This window comes from Camponotus floridanus, unplaced genomic scaffold (genome assembly GCF_003227725.1).
Source record: "Camponotus floridanus strain SB8 unplaced genomic scaffold, Cflo_v7.5 scaffold68, whole genome shotgun sequence".
NCBI classification, from domain to species: domain Eukaryota; kingdom Metazoa; phylum Arthropoda; class Insecta; order Hymenoptera; family Formicidae; genus Camponotus; species Camponotus floridanus.
The window spans coordinates 902017-923612 of record NW_020229836.1 but is presented as its reverse complement, the minus strand read 5'-3'; the positions used below and the strand labels follow the sequence as shown (position 1 = coordinate 923612).

Genomic DNA, 21596 nt, shown 5'->3' with positions numbered 1-21596 from the left:
ATTTCTAATTGGATCGATCCTCTTTTCGTACTCTCTAATATAGCGAGACTAATACTGATAATTAATAAAATAATTAATAAACAGCGAATAGAAAAATTTTCGAATAATTCTAAAAATTAATTTTCTCTTTCTAATTCTTGAAATAAATTAGAAAATATAGAATATAAAATTAAAAAAAAAAGATAGAAATAATTTAATTTTTAAAAGTATAGAAAATGCATTCTTTAAATTTCTTTACTATAAATACGAAGAATTTAAGCAAACAACAAATCTAAATATAAAACGTCTTAACATATCTAAATTAAACAATAAGATATGGTTTCTCTCAGAAAAATTCATTAGTTTTTATATATATATACAAATTTTTTATATTCTTCTGAATGAAGGATAGGATGTGTTAAGACGATTAGGATAAGTATGTAGATAGTTGTGTAGATAAGTTAGCATCAGTTGGTATTTGTATATATAAATTATATATAAATTTAAGCATGTAGATTTATTACAAAAGAAATCATCGATAAGAAACGTATGTTGTTTAATTACCTATTTTCACACTTTATAGATTACTGCATTTCTCCAAAATGAATCTCCAATAAAAACTATACAATGCTTCATAAAAAATACTACATCATTGGATTATTTTATAATTCAATATAAATCATAAGTAATTATGTACAACATTCGATTGTTTGGAAAAATTTCGATTAAATTTTATGTACTACCATTCTTTACTTCGACTGGGCTGAGAATGGTGAGCACATACTGCAAAACCTTCACTAATTCTTGCTCTTGTTTACTGGCATCGATACTCGACAATGTAAATCTACCAAGAGCTTCTCGAATACTCTGAGAAAATCCTGCGCTTCGTGCGATGAGTTTTCCTTTTTGATTATTGCTAATCAAGGACCATAACGTGGAACCAGCAAGGTTGATTTCATACAGCGATCCATTCTTAAAAATGTCGTGTAACAAATTGATAAAGTCCACTGAAAATTAATAAAGATGTAATACAATTTATATTAAATAAATTAGTACTGATACAATACTAGTTTATTTACCTGAACTAAGGAGTCGAGGTCTATTCGTTATGTTGAATGCTAAATTGCGTAGAATCGATATTGCGAGAACTTTGCTTGATGATGATGAACACTTTGCTAAATGTATTAAAACATCTAAAGCATCAATAGCCTAAAATATTATGATGTATTTATTAAGAAAGTAATACATATATATTTTTTTATGTGTTTTTTACCTTTGGCACACATAATTGTCCTTCTTCATAATAAGTAAAATCTATTAAAAATTCTAGACAATACATCTCCACTAATGGCCATGGTTTTATCCTTTTAGTAATAATAGGATGTATTTTAGTAAAAAATTGAAGAAGATTACTCTGTGAAATAAATAATGTTTTAATTCATAATTGACAATTTAAAATTTAGTATTCATATCACATTCAATGTTTTAAACCTATCTGGTGTAATAAAAATGAACTATAGTGACAATTACCTTCGAAATACAAACTCTACATTCGTGAACATGCACCGCATTTCGTAAAATATGGAAAGCAAAGTGCATTTTATGATTATCAAAAATTTGACCAGCTCTTTCGATTTCTTTGCTTGCCATTTGTATGATAACATGTATTAAGGCGAGCGTATTTGGCGTTTTTCTTAATCCAGTTCCCGGCAATATTGTTGTTAATGTTAAAGATTGCGCGGCTTAAAAAAATGTAACAGATTAATTAAAAAAATAGCATAATGATAAAAAATATGTAAACTTTATCAATATATATTTATCGATACTTTAGTAATACTTTATTGCTATATTAATTTGTCATCTTACCAACATTACATTTTGTTGTAAACGTCGCCAACAATTTCAAAGCAGAAGTTGATACTGTTTTATTTAATGCTATCCAGGCCCACAGTTTATGTACTACATCTGCTAAACCTTTTTTTGTTAGAGTCTCCTTAATGTTTGCATCTCCATACATGAAGTTCATCAAAAGTATGAAGATACAGTTTATATCATGTAACAGAGGATGAGTCTGTAAAAAGAAGTGGTTTTTTTTAGAGAAATTGTAAGGATAGCAGACGTTTTTCGAATAAAATTTCTAACATTTTCCTACCTTCTTCTCTACTTGTTTCTTATAAAGTTCAAATGGTTGGAGATTCAATTTAACGTATAGTTCTTTAAGAATCATCAATGCTGTTTCAGGAAGATCATTCTGTAGTGCAACTCGTTTTGCTTCCTTTGACACATACAATAAGTTAGTCAGAGCTCCTACAATGAGATCCTTATCTTCTGATTGTTTGCAATTTTTTTTGGATTTCGCATAATTATGAGCAATAAAAAGATGTAGCAAGAGCCCGCATAATTCGCCTCCTATTGTAATCTGTTCTTGATTCAATGATTTATCTATCGAATACGAATTTTTCTCACTTTCGTTCGTTTTTTTGGAATGCACGTTCGCGTCTCTTATTGACAACTTGTTCACACTTGATATGACATCTCGCAAATTATCATCCTTGCTTTCATTCGCGACACGTGTATCAAGTATCGTATCGAGTGTCGTCCGTAATAAAGAAACGTCGTTTTTCTCTAGCGAATCTTTCTGAATCTCTTGCGACAGTAGAAAGGCTAAGCAACCTATGGCATTCATTCTCAAATCTGTCGCCGAGTCCTTTATTGCAAAATAGGTGGAAGCCATCACAATTTCTGGTCCGCATAATTCTAGCGCACTTTGAATGGCTTCGAAATGCTGGTCTTCCGTTAACGAAAGCATAGCTACAAAGTTATAAATTTCTGTCCACAATCTGTTGCGCAGATATATCAGATGCGGTTCGGCAGATTCTGGATAAATTATGTAAGTAAATATTAAGATTTATATTTAAAATAAATTTATAATTTAAAATAAATGTATATACTTACGATACAAATCTATATTTAAAAAGCGAAATAAAGTGTACAGTGAGTCCGAGGAAAAAAGAACGACAGCTGAGTATTCATTGCTGTGCGTTATGCAATTTATTAGAACTGTACAAATGCTAATATACATTTCCAGCACATCAGAATAATGACTTAAATTCTTTCTGTTTCCATTATCTTTCGGAATTTCGTTCAAACATCTTGAAATAAAGAAAATAAAACAATTCAGTTGTAGAAAAATAATTATAATGTTTTATAGATATCTTTCCATGTACATACCCAAATAAATATTTATCAATGGAATGTTCATAGATTTGCCGAACTACTTCGTGTAATCCGATGAATATTAAATTGTTTAATAAATTACAAGCAGCAGTGATGAGTGAAGGCGTCGCGATTGATTGCATGGAACTATCCACGTCAGTTATTTCCGAATCTCTACCAGAGACTGAATCAATGTAAAAAAAAATTAATTATAAATTATACAACAGAGAGCATCATTAAAAGAATATAATTAATGTAATTACATGCTTGTAATTCATCCTGACAGTTGTATAGATACGATACGATGCGCGGTACCAGTGAAAAGCAACCAGATTGCCCACTCTGTATGAAAGTTGGTTTGCCGTTATTTCTTCGATATTCTAATTGTTCTGCGTCTAGAGTAGTCAACATATAAATGTTGGAACATAATACACCGATTTCATGATAGATATTGCATTGTTCGACATATATTAGAACGGCTTGCGATTGTAAAGAATCATCCTATATAAAAGAAAGATTATAATTAAAGATCAATATAATCCTTTAAAATATATAAATATTTTTTTCATACTTTTTGCGAGAGAAAATATGTACATATTATACTTACACATTGATAAGTCATCGAATTCTTCAGCATATTGCAAAATGCGATACATGCTTGTTCTCTAACTAAACAAGATTCCTCTCGGTTCGCGATGCATTGAAGCAACGTATGACATAGATCACTCGGCGCCATAGCGATTGCGTTAAGGAGTTGTGACACAGTATGTACTGTGTTCATCAGACCTGCCAATAATTGCAAAGCCGAAGCGCGAACCAAGGGATCTCGATTTTGCCATAACATAGGTAACACATTTAATGAGCGACCCTCTTCGTGCCAAAATCCTACCCATGACTGTAATGATATAATAATTATTCACTATGTTGAAATAATAATCAAAGCATGCAAAATTATCGAGAAATTAAGATTAATTCTTGTAATCGATAAATATATCGTTTTCAAAATACTATTAAATCGCGATATATACTCACATTTTTATTAAAATTTACTTGCATTTGATGTAATAAATGATTAAGACATATTATTGAGTTTCTTGTTATTGATAAACCCATGAAGCTAACTGTACCAGCGCCATGAAAGGACACGATTGGTTCAATGAGAGTGTTGCAAAGAGACAATAGTAAGTTCTTGTGATTTCCCCATTCGCACTGTCCAATTAAATATGTCAAACATGTTAGCAGCCAATCGAGATATGCTATAACAAATAAAAAAGGAAAAAAAAAGATTATAACATTAAATTTCACAGAATCAATTTTCTTCTATAACAAAAATTTGTGTAGAAATTACAATTTGGGCAGCTTCAACAAATACTAACCGAGATTGTAGAAATGTTGCTGATCCCCAAAACATAGTGTCAAAACAACAAATTCTACAAATTTAATCCAAGTATTCTTAGGCTCGCCATTGGACTTTTGCATCTTTTCGATCGCGGAACATGTACGCACTAATTTCAATATAGATTGATGTACATTTTGATTATCGACTTCCAAGTTCTTAAATAAATCTGCTAATGATCTTGTCATATTTTTCATAATCTTACTGATCCATGATCCTTTCCCTGAGAATTAGAAAAAAAGATTTAACATCCTTTAATATAATTTTACGTAAAAAACGGCGATATCTAAAGATATCGCTATATGAATTATAGCCTTTCACCTTTTTTTGCCACATTTAGATATAATTGCAAAAAGATTAAAACATCTACAAATAAGTCGCAGTCTTCTTTACTAGAGGGATGTGATAATAGAAATCGTTCAAATGTTTGTTCCCAAGGTAGTGAATCTATCTCTTTTTCGTTATTACGTTGAAGTATCTTGTAAAATTTTAGATACCTAAAAATCAAATAATTAAAATAAAATTAGTAAATAATGCAATGCAAACAATGTTCTTGATATCAATTAAAATTAAAAAATGAGAGATTATTTAAAAAGAAAATTAAAATTAAAAGATGAGAGATTGCTAGCAACTTACATTGTAAGATAATCTAATGCACATGTAACACTATAGTGCGCAGTAGAATTTTGAATATTATAAAGTTGTTGTTGACAACAATATTGAGAAAAGCTATACTGCAAAGAAAGAAAATCCTTTTCAAGAATAATCAATTTCTGTGCAACTTCAGAATTCTGTATATCATCTAAGCTTTTCCATAACATGTTTATACCATCATTCCATTCCCATGCCCAATACTGTCTAATAAAAGTTAAGGCTACTGGATTACTACCATGAAGTACTAAAAATTAAAAAAACATTCTTTACTTGTTTCCATTCTATAGCTTGAAGATAACAAAAAGCAACTTTTCATGCAAAAATGATCAGAATCAGTTTTCTCCAGTTGTGTAAAAAAAAATTACTAATACAGATCTTATCTGTAAACTTACATGTCACATCAGATCGTCTATGTAGACTCGTTTTCCAATGGGATTTGCACGCAAACGGCAATTTCATCTTTGTCACAACAATATAAGGTAATGAAATATGTGACGCGATGCTGTTTTCCCCTAATGTAGCTTTTTCACTAACTCTTATGATGTGTTCACTATAGAGAAGTAAACATAGCAATTGCGCACCATCAGTTTTTATACATTCATTGTTTGGAAATAAAAAAAGACCTAAAAATTGAAAAATTTTTATGCATTTTTTGAATCAAAATTGTTATAAAATAAAAATAATAATGGAACATTACATATATATGTATGTATATGTGTGTGTGTGTGTGTGTGTGTGTGTGTATTTGTCTTTGATATAAACTTTTAGGACAAAATGGGATTATATGTAGTGAATTATACGTACTTCTTATGATGTTAAAGAGAACAGTGGTGCTGATAGATAACTCATGTCGTACAGAACATTCAAAAAATACGAGCAGTTTTAATATACTGATTATCGGTATCACAGAATCTGGATAATTTATATAATCTTTTTCTATCTAAAAATCACATGTTTTAGGTCAAATAAAAGAAATGTGTTTATAATATCTTATTTTGTAAAGTGCAATAGCTTACCAAAGCTTTACTGAAAATGTCCAAAATCAAAGGCAGTCCACCTTGATTAATAAACAATTTGTGCAGAGAAGTATCAGAAAGCATCACGCTAATTTGAACTAATGCTGATTTCCGTATTTTAGGATCCACATTTGGTTCGTTCAACATTTCCAATACTGACAATAAATTGCTCCTCTGTAAATAAAATAATTTTTTTAATAAAAATAATATTTAAAGTTATACTCGTATATCTCTAAAAGAATAGAATAGATTTATTTGAATATAAAGGGCTAGTATATATTTGTATAAAATAAAAATAAAAATCACGACACTGCAAGAGATTTAAATATTTTGAATATAAATAACCTGATAATTGCCTTCTGATCGCTTAACGGAGATTTTACGTTCAAATATGCAGAGTGAACTGAGAGGCAAGCCATGTAAAGATGACAGACGTGGTAATTTTTGGACAGAATCCTTTTCCTTCCCAAGAAGCCAGATTAAGCGACATAACGCTTCTTCCCGTATATCACTGTTTGGTGAATAGAGAAATCTTAAATTGCCCTTTAATACCTGAAATAAAGAATTATATAATACATAATAAAAACCAGAACACAGAAAATATATCTTCAACTATGTCAAATCACCTCGATAAATGGCAACTGTATACTGTTGGAAACATCGGGATCAAATATCTTGGTTACACACTGACCTAAAATTGTATTGGTATCAGCATGACACTGTAAAAGATAGAGCACAGGAACAAAAGCTTCTAAGGTTTTCAACCATCCAGTTTCACCCATTTGTATTCTCCCTTTCAGCATAAACACTATCATATCTCTTGATATTTCATTTATCTAAATATCAAACCAATAAAAAACTAAGCATTATAAAACTAAGTACACATTGCAATAAGATTTAAAAAATTATCATTACCTTTTTGTTCTCGCTTATAGCACCATGAGAGATAATCTCCGTCAAAATATTTGATTCAAATAAAAACATCAAATTTTTCCAGGATAGCTTATCTTTGTTATATTCTACTCCTAAAATACTTTTAACCAGAATATAACACTCGACATATGTGGCATGTTGAACATTTATATCTCCGTTCGCTAATAAATTTAATGTCAGTTTTGTTGCTAGTGCATAATCTTCATCACTTAGAGAATATTTTGAAATATCTTGTAAAAACTTTACAGCAATCTTTACAATAGTTAAATTTTTATGATATAACAAGCTTAATTTAGACGTGTATAACATTCTTAAAGTTTCTGAAGGTGATTGTTCTAATGAACCTTTTAATACAGAGATAGCTGCTTGCATAGACTTTGTAACAGTTTTAGTTTCATCAAATAGTTTTACTAATTCTATCTGATTAACGCCTTGAAATTGCTATAAATAAAAGAAGACTGTATTGTTAGTCAATAATTATTAATAATAAATAAAATAGAAAAATATAATAAAATCTCTTACTCGAGTATATTCCAAGAGCATGGAATGCAATGCTGGATACAATAGATATATTGGTGCATCCATTATAGTACTTGCTATGGATGTTTTTAAACTATTTGGTATAACAGTGTCTGCCAGTTCCAATGGTACAATACTGCTTAATAACTTCATGGTAATAGTAGTAAGATGCAAATAGGTTATTCTTAAATAATCCACATTGCTGCAGTTTTCAAAGTATTCCATCACCTCCCCCATTAAATTAAATAGCGCTTTCAAATCGTCGCTTATTTTTAATGCTGTATCATCATTGCAGAGCCAGATATTCGGCATTACACTAATTATAAGTAATTGTACTAATTCATGAGATAGATCTGTAATGTACTTGATATTTCGTAGAGGAAAAGTAGAATCGATGGGTAAACTTAATTGATTAAGAACATGTTTTAGAGACTCTATACAATAAACTGGTAGAAGCATCTGTTGTAATTGCAAGACAGAATCATCGACATTCTCACTGATGCTCTGACTTCTATCGCTAGTTCCCTAAAAGATAGTATTATTATGTGATAAAAGAATCTTAAGTATTATAAACTTGAAGAATATTAAAAACTTAATAAATTAAAATAATATTTACCGTTGATTGATATGCTTGATAATTTGCTTCTGGAAAACCACCATCTGGACCATCTCCAGCTTCCGAAGATGTGTAAACATTGCTATCCAATTTACTAGCTAGTAACTGTAAATAAATAATGAAAATATTATTAGAAAGGCATAACCAATAAGTAAGTTTGTTAATTGTGTTACAATGTTAAGGAATAAAATTAAATAGATCTTTTATATCAAAAGAAGCAAAATATAATTGTTAATATTATTATCACATTTTTATTTACCTTTTGCTTTTTATTTGCCACGCATGGTTCACAATAATAGTAAATACGAAATTTTAAGGAACGTGTTAATTTACGCAAAGTTCTTAATACAGTTGGAACCACAGATGCAACATTAGTTTCTGACATGCTAGTACTTGATTTAAGAAGTCCATGAAGTATCTGTAATGTTTTAGATTACATATTTTTTTAAATTATATATTTTGACATTTAAATTACATATTTGTACTACTCAGAATAATAAATATATTTTATGAAGAAACATCATTTACCATAACTATTGCTGGTCGCTGGAGAAAAACTTCTGCTGGGAAATCTTGCATCATAACATTTGTTATAAATTGACATGTATGTAATATATGATTAATATCAATAGTATTATTAAGAGCTTCCTCAACCGCAGTAAGTACTCCTTTATCTGATGTAACTAATGGTTGCCATGGCATTATTAGCCATTTTATACCACCTTCTATCGTTTCAGAAATTTGAGTACCATTCTCGTGTTCCGATGTTACATCAAGTGGTATTGTACTACACACAAATGTACATGTATTAATGTTAGTAGAATATACACAAACTAGAGAGAGAATTCTTTATTATTTTATTTATTTTCTTATAATTTAGCTAATAGTAAAATTTTTATAATTTGCATTAATTATCTTACCTATCCAAGAAAGATGGCAGAGTAAAAATATCATGTAAACTGTCATGATTTTCTTTTTCATAATCTTTACTTTTATATCTAGTATGATTTTGTATTTGTGTTTTATGTCTATCAAAGTCTGGACATACTGCATTTATAGCCAAATCCTACAATATGAGTATATTTATCCTTTTTCATAATACATATGTAAAAAGTAATATCTATACTTTCATACCTTTGTATTTATATTTGATCCATTTATTTGATTTCTTTCTGGATGAATAACAGCTTCCTCAATTTCATCCAATTTTGCATACCATTCAGAAGAGAGCTTTCTTCTCAATTCGTAAAGTTCATTTTGAAATTTTAATTTCCCAAATGCATTCAAGTAACTCTTTGCATCTGTCTTAAAATAAAGATTGTATGTTAAATAAAAGTATAGCAAGTTCTTCATAACAAAATATTTTACAAAATAATTTGTCAAATATATTAGTGAAATAGTCCAAGTACCTTTGCCAGCCGCAGTAATAAATTCAGTACTTTCTCTGGCTCTGGAGCAACCTCGAATGAAAACCAATTAAACAGTCTTTGAATTATCTCCTTCTTGACAGCGTCGCAATCGCACACGAAGCCGAGATCATACTTGGAAATAATATTGTCCAAAGCTCGCAGTCGTATTTCATCAATTGTATGGCCTAAAAGCAACGTTAATATGTATTCAAAAAAAAATATATATATGTAAAATTTTGAATCCTTTTTTTTACATTACTTTCTTACCTAATTTTTTAACATGTATGGCTGTTATTCCCGCGGTGGCTAACATCATAAACAATAATAATCTGTCAGACGTCGTCGCAGGTTATCTGTCACACGTATAAACTTCAAAAATTTAACCGCCAAATTCACAGCGACACTGTCATTCTTCAAAGTCGGAAATAATGAACGAGATAATGAGATGTGCGAGGCGATGAAAATGAGCGACTGCAGCGACCAATAGCGATCGCTTGTAGAATTACTTGCCGTAAATTATCGGTAAATTATGTGCGTGCACTTTATCAACAGTAACAAGTCTTTAACTTCGAAGATGAACGTCTCCATAGAGGGCGCCGCTCGTTTTTCTCTTCATCACGTTAGAAACAGCGCGCGTATAATTTCTACTCCGCGGTCGTATCTCTGGTGACAGCATCAGCGCGATGCGCATGCGCCGCAGAAACGTTCAATCGAATTTCATGCGGTATCGGCGCGAGATATATCGTTATTTTACGAGAGAGGAAATTTTTACGGAAATTTGCAACGTAAATAAATATTAAATCATTTTTATGTGTTGTGCCGCGTAAAAATCGAGAAGATGAGATGGAACGAATTCTACCGCTACTTCTTTCAACGATCGACAACAACGAAAGTTTCTCAAAGGATTTCTCCGTTTAATATCGTCTTATGAAATTTTACAAGGATAATTCGAAGCACATGCCTTTCGCTAAACGAGGTACGTGTAGATATTACAATCGGTTTAATTTTACGACATTGAATTACATAGTTATGTACATATCATTTAACTGCATATAAACATACAAAAGGTTTTAAGATTAATCATCGAGTCGTTGATCGCCACCGAAATATTACCGCCTTTAGCACCAGAGCTCGACTTCTCGAACGTAACTTTGCTCGGCTTGATAACTTTCGGTATATCGGGTATCTATGAAGCTCGAAGCTTTATCGCGCTAAAAAAACCGAGTCGTCATCCCGTAAAATTTGAGCAATTTTTATAACTTCGTAATTTTCAAATTTCTTCGCTGTAATCAACACATCATGTAAAGTAAATTTAATAAACTATGCCTAAAACGGATTTATAATTGATCATGTTGACAATCTTTCTTTCACGAAAGCAATCGAATAACATTAACGCAAATTATATATTATACTGAAAATAAATCCGAAAAGATCTCGTTATTAATTTCGTAAAGATGAAACATCATATATAAAAATATTTTGCGTTTTAATTACGGGATGATCGATACGTAAAGTGCCGAATAAATACGCGCGATGCGAGCTTCGTAGGTGCTCTTTCTCTTTTTCTCTCTCATTTACGCTAATAATAACGTATTTAACGAAATGTGGTGTACATATTCGCAATTCGATTCGTTATTCGGTCGTTTACAAATGTTGCCATAAAAACATGATTTACGACGTTTTGTGTCGGCGGGGGCGCCGGAAATAAGCCATCAATGAGATGATCGCAATGAAGCACGTTGCTGCTCGCACGCACGCTTCTCACGCAATTACGTAATTATATAATATATATATATATAACTGCGTGTGCGAAATGTATAAGCGGGCTGATTATTATCTATATCTTTTTATTATATGAAATTATGCGGAGAAAATGAGATATATTCTCCTATTATTATATAGATCGTTCGTCGAAGCGAATCCGCGTTAAAATCGCATCTCGATCGCAATAAAACCCGATGTACATATGATGTATTTTTTAGTGATGCACGTCTGCATCATGTTATCAGAAATCGATTGCATCTTCTTTCGATGCGACGTATACGTATCTCGATGTTTGTTGTCTCACTCTCGATTCGACAGAGCTCTCTCTCTTTCTTCTCCTTCTTCGTCTCTTCCGGATAATCTGCGGCGCAGCAAGTAATTTTCTTCGCAAGATTCTTCCCGAAATCCACACCGACGAGATACGCCGAAGATTACACGTTTGATTAAAATGTGCTTACTAGCGAGAGCTCGGTCTCCTCTTTATAATCGTGGGTTGACTTTTATTACGCGCGTGTGAAGATTATTGCTTCTTGTTACTTTATATGATTTTGGTCGCGCGACGAACGCAAATTGTGTATTACTTTTTTCTGTTGAATTTCGCATGCCTATCGCTTTTAAATAATATTCAGCGAGACGAAATTAAACTCGAATGTGTTTTCTACATTATAAAATAATTGGAAAATTAACTCATTTTTCTCATTTTTTTTAGCAAACTTTACCCAACTCGATAAGAAAAAAAAGTCACAATTATCAAATTACAATTTATTTAGACGCATAAAACAGAAACAAAATATTTACCACGTGCCTGCCAATTCAAATTTTTTGATCAACTTGTATTGATTTATGCAAAGCTTTATATTTGACAAAATCCCGAGTTTAATTGACAAATAAAAAATGTATACATATGTATAACAAGTTTATTTATCAATTAACTTCATCGGGGTTTTGTTAAATATAAAACTCGCGCGCATACACATATGTATATAAACAAAAATATTTCAAATAATCATTCGTTTCGCTGAATATTTTACATGCTAAAAGTATAATAGGCTAGCTATATTAGCATCGTTTTAGTTGAGAAAATAATATAGATTTCAGTGTTTTAATAACGCGTTCGTCCGCGATTTACAATAATGTGCACAGAAACGCGATGGAAGCGTGGTTATATACGTGGTTAAGCTACGAGCTCTTTGATCCCTTTAACCCCTTCCCAACGACAATATATTAACACATACTGCGTATGAGACTCTCGGAATAATAAAACTCTCTTATCGATCTCTGATATGTATATATGTATATATAAAGGAATGCAAAGATATAAATTATGTAAATCACAATTTATTCATCTAATTTAATTCTACACACATATTATCCTATGAATTCGTAACGATAGCATGTAAATATTTTACGATAAAATTGCATTCTATCAAATATATAACATACACAAATTCGTCACGTAATTTCCGTTGATGAGATTCTGTGATTTAATTATTCTTAATAGAATGGCTATATGTGTAATTTAAAATTTTTTTTTCGAGTATTTTTAGCATAATCGTATAATTCGCGTGATGAATTTATTTACATTTAATTATTTGAGCTAACCGACCTAAAAGATATTTTTGTACACCGAGAGTCTCATAAAAGTTTCGTTGCCTATTTAAATAAAAAATCAACTGACAGCATCTTTTTCAGTCATATTTGCTGGTTAATCGCAATATCTCATCGAGCAGAAGGGGTTAACTCGATGACTGCATTGCAAAATCTCAGCCCTGAGTACTCGAGATGAGTAATCCGATTATTGCAATTTTCGCGCAATGGTGTTTTTAATCAATTATAATATATCTTTACTTTTACATTTTCAAATTAATTATACGTCCATAGAGATTCTCGATAAAAGCGTTCAATGTGTATTCTTCTGTTATAAAAACTTTGGTGATTTATTTCAGTCGCGATGGTGTAATCATTACCTTATGTAGATTTTCACTCTTCTCTTTAATACTCTTTAATACGTATTCGTTCTTTTTATTGAATTTTATTTCTATCCTGCATCTTTTTCATGTATGAGCAAAATCTCGAGTTGTATGCATACTACATCATCGCCGTCTGTGCATACAGTACACAACACGTATGCGTTCTCGCCTTGCACACCAAACAAATATACTCGATGTGACGGGGGAAAGGAGGGGGTGAGACGTCGCAATGCCATCCGATACGAAGTAAAATTGATGTCTTACAATCACACAGATACATAACAACGGCTAGAATCGACTTTGGCTCGTATATGCAGTTAAACAATCGGACCAAGTACAACGTATTAGGGAATTAATTAATTAGATTAGACGCCGAGCGTCTAATGGAGCGCCCGTTAAGAGGTACAAGAGAGTAAGAAGCGACACGAGAATTCGATATTCTTAAAGTTCCTACCGAGGTACGAGGAAAGAGGAAATGGCAGGGTAATATCACGACGGGAAACACATACACGGTATATATGCTATTAGGGGAAAAAAATAATAAATATCATTAAACGTTAATTACAAGTCGGTCCGAGTGACAACGATTCTGAGATTCATTGTCACTTCGTTCCTTGGTTTAACAATTTACCGTAGACATCGATAACGATAATATTTTGGTTAAGAGTGTACGTGTATGTGTAGGCGTGAGCATGAATGCGCGCATGTGTCTGTTTCTCTGTGAATATAAGCTATATTTTTGTTTTATTTTCGATCTAGAGCAAAGTCGACGAGAGGAAGAGTTGCTTCATGACAATTAATTAAAACAAGGATTTTTCGGCGTCAAATTAATACGCGTGTATAATAGTTAAATATGTATATATGTATATATAATTTGTTGATAAATCTCTCAATAACAATAAGTTGTTATAAAATTTTCTTTTTGTGGAAGCGCAATTGTGCTTAATTAACATTCAGCTTTGTATAATTAAAATGCAGAAATTTAGAATTTTTGATTTTTAAAAATTACAACTTTATTACGCGAGAAAAATAAACGTTGTAAATTATTTTTATTCTTTAAGTAGAGCTCATTGGTACACTTAATTGTTCGTGGGAAAACATATTTTTGGGGAAAAGTAATAAATAACTAACTCTAACATAAAACCGATTATCGACATTAAACGGTATAAATATGTAACTAACGATCGCTATTTACGCTCATTTAAAATACTGTCTGGTTTCGACCGACCCTTAATGATATCGGAACAGTTTAGTTCGTATTTCTGTTCACATATCGGAACGACGAATAATCGTCAAGGTATACGCATTCCCTCTCTCGTTTCTTTCTATACACATTTTATTAAAACTTATGTGATAGCTTGTGTGTATATATATATATATATATATATATATATATATATATATATGTGTGTGTGTGTGTATACACACACACATACACATACATATACGTATGTATGTATGTATGTATATATTGTATACATACAAGATGTATGTATACATACAATATCAATTTTTATATGTATATTATATATATATATATATATGTATAAGATACGAGTAAATGTATAATAAATTAATTGTTAATGTCGTTATTAAATCTATTTACTATGCGTCATTATTAAACTAATGATATGTACTCGTTTTGAACTATAGCGTTAATTTGATGCAATTTTGAGGTGGTTGCGCGTCACCTTCGACGATCGAGAAGCCATCGAGGAAAAAAGCGTATCTCTTTTGGTTACGATGTAAAATAAAAACTAATTACATACGTATGTACATGTAGACTTTTTGCATAAACCCTCATGTTTGTGCAGCTTCGACCGATCCTGCCGGCCGATTTCCCGCCTGCGGATGCAAATCGCGCGTGTCGTAGCGTCGTGTCATTTCCGTGTGTTATCGGAATCAATTCTCGGCCGATTAGACGAATGCCGGCCGACGACTCTTGCCGGGTCACCGCGCAAAAGCCTTTTGTACTCCGCCAGAGGCTAAACTCTCTCTCTCGACGAAAATGCGGCCACGCCAGACGGACACGAAGCCCCGTCCGCTGATGTTTTCTCTCTTTTTTTTTTCCGGGAACGATCCAATTTTTTTGCCACTTTTTGCACGCCGCGGCTCGGGACGATCGATATTTTCGCGTGTACTAATTCGCGCTCTCTTGAGGAGGGAGAGAGAGAGAGACACAGAAAGCTCCCTGTTTTACGAAACAATCCTCTCGCGTTTTTTTTTTGTTACGTCCCCGTTATGTTTTCCTCGTGTATTTTTAGAGCAAAAAGCCACTAAAATTTCAACAGAAATTTTTTTTTCTTTGAAGATTTCGTTTTATATATATATATATATATTTATATATGTATGCAAAAATATTTGCTGCGAATAAATATATAAAAACATTTTGCAAATGTTGATGACAGTACCTAGCTTGGTTACGCTACATATGTGTTACAGTGTTCGCGGAATATTTGAAAAATTTCAACCACTATAGCTCGTAAATATACGGATAATCGCATTTCGAGAAATCTCGTATACACGATACAACAGCATTTTCTCGTTTTTCCTAACTAACGCGATCGCTTCTCGATAGTTTTCGGCTTTGCACGGACACCTCGCTTTTGTGATATTTTTTTTTTGTTTTCGCTTAATCCGGTGCACGTGTCGAGAAATGACACCGTATTACACCGTACAGGCAATTGTTGATATGTATCGTCTTTTTTTTTTAGCATGGCTTATTGCTTAACGTACAGCTACGGCTCTTTGTAAATCTAGGGCCTTATATCTATTCTCTTACGCCTGTACCAGCGGCGCGCAAACTCGCTTTTGTGTCACCCGGACAAATATTTCAGAAATATATCAAGACAAATCACCCACACACACAAGTGATATAATTGAATAAACGATATAATTGAATAAACGAGCGGGTTAATAAAATTAAAAAAAAAAACTTTGTGATTTTTCCACACTTAATTATATCTTTCTTCTCGAAAAAGGATGCTGGCCCCAGTTCGCACTAATCAATATATCATCTCTTTTTTTGTGGCTTCAATTTTTATCGTTATAAAAATAGATTGCAAGTGTGACAGTAGTAATAACGAACTTAATACTAGAAAAATAAAATATACAATATTTTGACATATCGATATTCGAAATTGAATAAAAGAGATAAATTGATATGACAGAAATAATTCTATATAAAATAACATGATTTTTGATTTTTTTAAAACGTAACAATGTCTGTACATTTTTTCTCGTCAAGTAAAAGTGTAGAGAGTGCTTTATAGAATATTATATCTTAACTTAATTCTATTTATACGTTTCAAAAAAATAACAACAGTTGGTCTGTACACCGAGTTGAATGCGCATTAGTTTGTGCACCTCTGATTTAGCATTCTTCGCGCGAACAATATGTCAAATATCTTATCGAGTCAACAACTCGAAAGACAATTCGGCGTTCGAGAAGCTGCCATTTCGATAAAATATCTGATATTTCGTCGACAGAACGTCAGTTGCGCCCGCCCCATTGTTTCGTGATATAAAGCAGAGTCGTATATAAACGACGAACAAATATACATTATTCTCTCTTCTCTCCCTATTTGTTTTCGATCGGAGGAATTTCCTTGGAGGATCATTTGATATCTTGAAAGAATCGTATAGATAGTGCAATCTATATGGAAAAAATGTTAGTTGGTTGAGAGCCGAGGTTTCAATAATATTTACAATATCATAAGCGAAGATTAAAAATAATGCACAAGATATAATCTACAATTTCAATAATATGAGAAATCTCATTAATTGAAAATGAAGTATATTTGCCATGATAAGTTCAGATTAAAAATTTTAATTCGAGTGAAGTGCGTGATAAATTTACCCAATTAAACGCAGAGGATCGCTAAAAATAATTAAAAAAATTAGCACACATCAATCAATATAAACATAAAAAAGTACTTGGAGTAAAGCTATATATACATCAATATATATAGTTTTATTCTAAAAGTACCTTTTTTATGTTTATATTGATTGATGTGTGCTAATTTTTATAAAATATAATTATATATATATATATATATATATATATATATATATATAAATACAGTTATATATATATATATATATATAAATACAGTTATATATATATATATATATTCATCTCCATTTTCATTTATATATATATATATATATATATATATATATAAATAAAAATGGAGATGTATCCGAAAATCGAGCGGCGACTCTTCCTGAGGGCGATGCGCCAACATCGACTTCGTCTTTTAAATAAATCAGTGCTCTCCCCTGGGGTGCGCGATACAGACGGTAAAGGTGAAAGGAAATGGGATGAGTCGTAGGGCGTAGGGATGGAGACGCTCTCTTATACAGATATCTCGTGGTGGAGAGTGTACCCCCGGCTGTCGCTGTTGACTCGCGAAAGCCGATAAGAAGGAACGGAAGGCAAGCGCAAGTTGTACAGCTCGTGCGTGTACACATTGTACTCGTAGATATACACCGCATGTTCCTTCATTCATAGACCCTCCTCGAGTGAATTTTCTTTCGTTGGCAGGTTGCCGCTTGTCGTATATCTCTCGTACTTTTCATTTCTAGTCTTGGTCATCACCTAATTTTTTCGTTTTCGAATTTTGACGATGCCTTGGCAATAGTTTTGAATTAGATTTTCGTACACTGAGAAAAATAACCGGTGAAAAGGTAACGAACGGATATTATCCGATTATTAACCGATCACTTTAATCGGAAAAAAAAGAAATCGATCAGATATCCAATCAGAAAATATCAATCGATCGGATATCTGATCAAAAAGTTCAAAATTCGGAACTTTCCGATCAGATATCCGATTAAAGTGATCGATTAATAATCGGATAATATCCGTTCGTTACCTTTTCACCGATTATTTTTCTCAGTGTACGAAAATGACGTAATCGAGTATATATTATTGAAGAGATTCACAAGTATCAAATTGTGTGATTGAAATGTAATTTCAAGCTTGACGAGAATGAATTCACGCAACAAAAATCGTGGCAGGCGCAACAGCACGAAGAAACGATTCACAACGATTTCGATAATTCGCGGATCCGATATATAATTCGAGAATTTCAATGATCCGAGGATTTCATCAAAGTATAGATTCGAACGATCCGAGGATCATTGAATGTTTCTTATGCTACATCTTATCAAGTATGATATGTTATTTTTCTTTTAATGACTAGCGCTACGAGCGCGAGAATGCATGCCACTCTTTCTTCAAAAAGAGATATTCTTATGCATCCTCTTTGTTTACTCATTAATGTCTTTGGTTTTATTCATCGCTCCATGATTTAACCCCCTTCTTCTTTCGTGCGATTCGAAGCTTTCTGCGTCAATTTCTTCGAAAAAAAAAAAACGTGCAATCTATCTCGCAACCTTGTCCATAAATTTTGCGACATTAGAACTCGATAGAGCTAGATAGATTCGACAATATATCTCTGATATTTGTTTCTGAAAATATTAAGTTTTTGAGGAGACATACTCGTATCCGAATACTCGAAATTTACCCGCTGGTAGAGAAAATAAATTTCGGGGATAGTGTTTCAACAGGCCGAATAAAGATAAATCTTACCTGCGAGAAAAGAAAAGAATTATCGGCTGTGCGATATGCTTATGGGCCGCAATTTTCCGGATCTAACTGATCCAGATCTGTTCAATGCCGATTATCGTAGCAACGAAGGGCAACGAAATAACTGAGGGAAAATAGGGTAACGATCAATGGGACAAACGAAGATCGAGCGACTCTCATCGATTATTCAACGAGGTTGTACAGATATGTATGTACATAGCATCGGTTCTTCGATATTCGAGGCTTGCGCTCGAGGTGTCTATAAAAACCATTCGAGAACACCCGTTTGTATCGAAATTGATTTATACTTTCATGTACGATTGTGTAATACAAACGAAGAATTGTTCTGAAAACGCTAAAGCAAAATTTGAATTGTAAAGAGTTCGAGTAATCGTTTTACTAGAGTATTTCCGGTAACCCTCCCCGCCTTCCTTTCATTGCTGTCACGTGAAATGCCCAAATGAATGACCTTTGTGTCCGTTTTTCGTTCCGGAGATCGGGTCGAAAAATTTTAAAGGTTCCGGGCTTCAAACTGTGTGTGAAAAAGTTTGCGCGAGCGATTAATTAGATTTTCGTTGGATAACAGCCCATGTTTTCACGCTTTTTCGCTTTTCTCCCGCTTTCGGCTGTAGTTTCGCGTATTCCGCGGCTGTCGGAATAATCCACCATTTTTACTTCCGTCACAGAAACGCGAGAAAATATGTATACATGGGGGGTGTTATCACTATTATCGCAATATTTGTTCAAATAAGTTGCGCAATTATATCGTATTAACGCGGAAGAAACGCGGATATTTTTCGTATATTATAATAAATCGCGAAAAAAAAAAAAACGGTTCTTCCGAGATAAATATCATTGATCCAAACAGTGCATTGTGTGACTTATCAAAATGACCGTGAATGTTGCAATTCAATTTCGTTTATCCATTCGACACGCGAATTCCGACAGCGTTTCGCGTGCATTATTAAGTCGTTATTCCGCGAAACTTCTCGAAGGTTGATTACCGCGTTATTATTATCCCGCGAGACCCAAGTAATCCGTCGCCCACGCAGAGTATCGCATAGTAATACGCTATTAAGAGAGAATCGATCCTGAATTTTATCATGCGCGCTTAGATACTCGATACTCGACCGTAAAACTCCCATCCGTTCCCCCGGGGAGGACATTGCTCCCCTTCCTCTCACTTTTATCTATGCATATCTGATTTTTTCTGACGCGGTTGCATCTTTCTTTGTACTCGCGAGCCCTAAGACGAGGTCAGTCACCCTCGCGTTATGCGAATATTCGAATTCACAGGCGTAATTAGATCAGAATCCACGCTCTTATAATCCTGCATAATTCCTTCATTCGCGACGACTTATGCGAGATCGTTAGGCGGCGGGCCTTTCCTTCCTACGAAGCCTTAGTTCTTCCTCTTCGACTTCGAAGTCGGCGAATGCGGCTGCATTTTGCATAAAATGCATATTCATCACACGCGAAAAGAAGCGCCTCCCGCGACCGTCGCGTCAGAGAATTTCATTGTCCGCGGGCGTCGATATTAATATTAAGAAAGAGAAAACTGGAAAATATGAAGAAAAGGAAGCGTTAAAAAAAGTTTCGTCGTTCGTTGATTTTTTTTTCCCCCTCGACAACAACTCGGCATAAAGATGCGTCTTCATCATTTTCAAGACTAAACCTCTTGGACGCGGGATCGTTATTATCTGGGAAAGCGAGGAAACAGGTTGCATAGGAACGGGTATCGGGACAGAGCCACACGTTGGTCTGGACGGGTCTTTACAAATTTCAGTACTTTCGCGTGGCGAGCTCGCTGGAAAATACATATTCATCTCGGCCGCTCCGTAGAGGGTGCATCCGTAATGGAGACGAAAAGGACAAGAGGGATCCGCCGGATCTGCGTACATTTCGCCGGACGTCCGCGTGAATGGCGAGCAATATCGATCAGTCGGAGCAAAGAGGTTATCCGGGCACAGGCAGCTGTTTCCGAAAGACCCCAATTCAATTTCTACTTTCAACACGACGCGTATATTACATTTATGGGTCAACGGACACGCGTAACAAAGTGTATGACGCATTCGACGTCGCGCATTCTTGCGCGCTTCATATTTCATTCGGAAGACACGGGGAGAGATGACCGGGATTTGCAGAGTTTCCACGCCATGTGTAACGTTTGATGTTGGAAATATTTGTTACATAAAATGGAAAGGCCGCGCGAGATCCCTCGTAGATTGACCGGACATCGACGAATAGAAAAAAAAGAACGGGATGGAGGAAAAAAAACACTCGTCGAGAGGAAAGGGGGTGTTAACTCTGCTAAAGTCGGGGTGAATGGCCCGAGACCGGGGCCGCGGAGGCCGAGGGAGAATATCGTGATCGCGCGATGCGCGCCGGGGAATGAAACTTTTACCCATTCCCTCTCGTAGAGTAACGAGAGAGATGGAGATAGAAAGGGAGAAAGATATATATATATATATATATATATATATATATATATATATATATGTATATATAGGAATAATATTTATCTTGCCTTG

General features: G+C 33.4%; 1 protein-coding gene across 1 annotated transcript; it reads right to left on the bottom strand.

Moving 5' to 3' along the window:
- Positions 1-496: 496 nt before the first annotated feature.
- On the bottom strand, positions 497-10459 carry LOC105258570 (rotatin). Its single transcript, XM_011269909.3, has 28 exons — positions 10006-10459; positions 9739-9923; positions 9464-9634; positions 9250-9395; positions 8858-9116; positions 8589-8747; positions 8330-8434; positions 7717-8238; positions 7177-7635; positions 6888-7097; positions 6607-6813; positions 6262-6435; positions 6050-6185; positions 5638-5868; positions 5228-5489; positions 4913-5088; positions 4572-4814; positions 4228-4451; positions 3803-4090; positions 3459-3696; positions 3211-3379; positions 2935-3131; positions 2132-2856; positions 1846-2050; positions 1510-1721; positions 1253-1393; positions 1059-1188; positions 497-986 (listed from the first exon to the last, which is right to left on the bottom strand). Exons 1-28 carry the CDS (start codon positions 10052-10054, stop codon positions 712-714), a joined length of 6498 nt encoding a protein of 2165 aa, XP_011268211.1. The 5' UTR covers positions 10055-10459; the 3' UTR covers positions 497-711.
- Positions 10460-21596: the final 11137 nt, after the last annotated feature.

Bases quoted from the DNA above. Each gene is read 5' to 3' on its own strand.
- LOC105258570 (XM_011269909.3), bottom strand. From the start codon at position 10,054: ATGATGTTAGCCACCGCGGGAATAACAGCCATACATGTTAAAAAATTA. The intron at 5,490-5,637 runs GTAAGTTTACAG...TTTAATTTTTAG, and splicing joins TAGACGATCTGATGTGACAT to TACTTCATGGTAGTAATCCA. The intron at 2,051-2,131 runs GTAGGAAAATGT...TTCTTTTTACAG, and splicing joins AGAAACAAGTAGAGAAGAAG to ACTCATCCTCTGTTACATGA.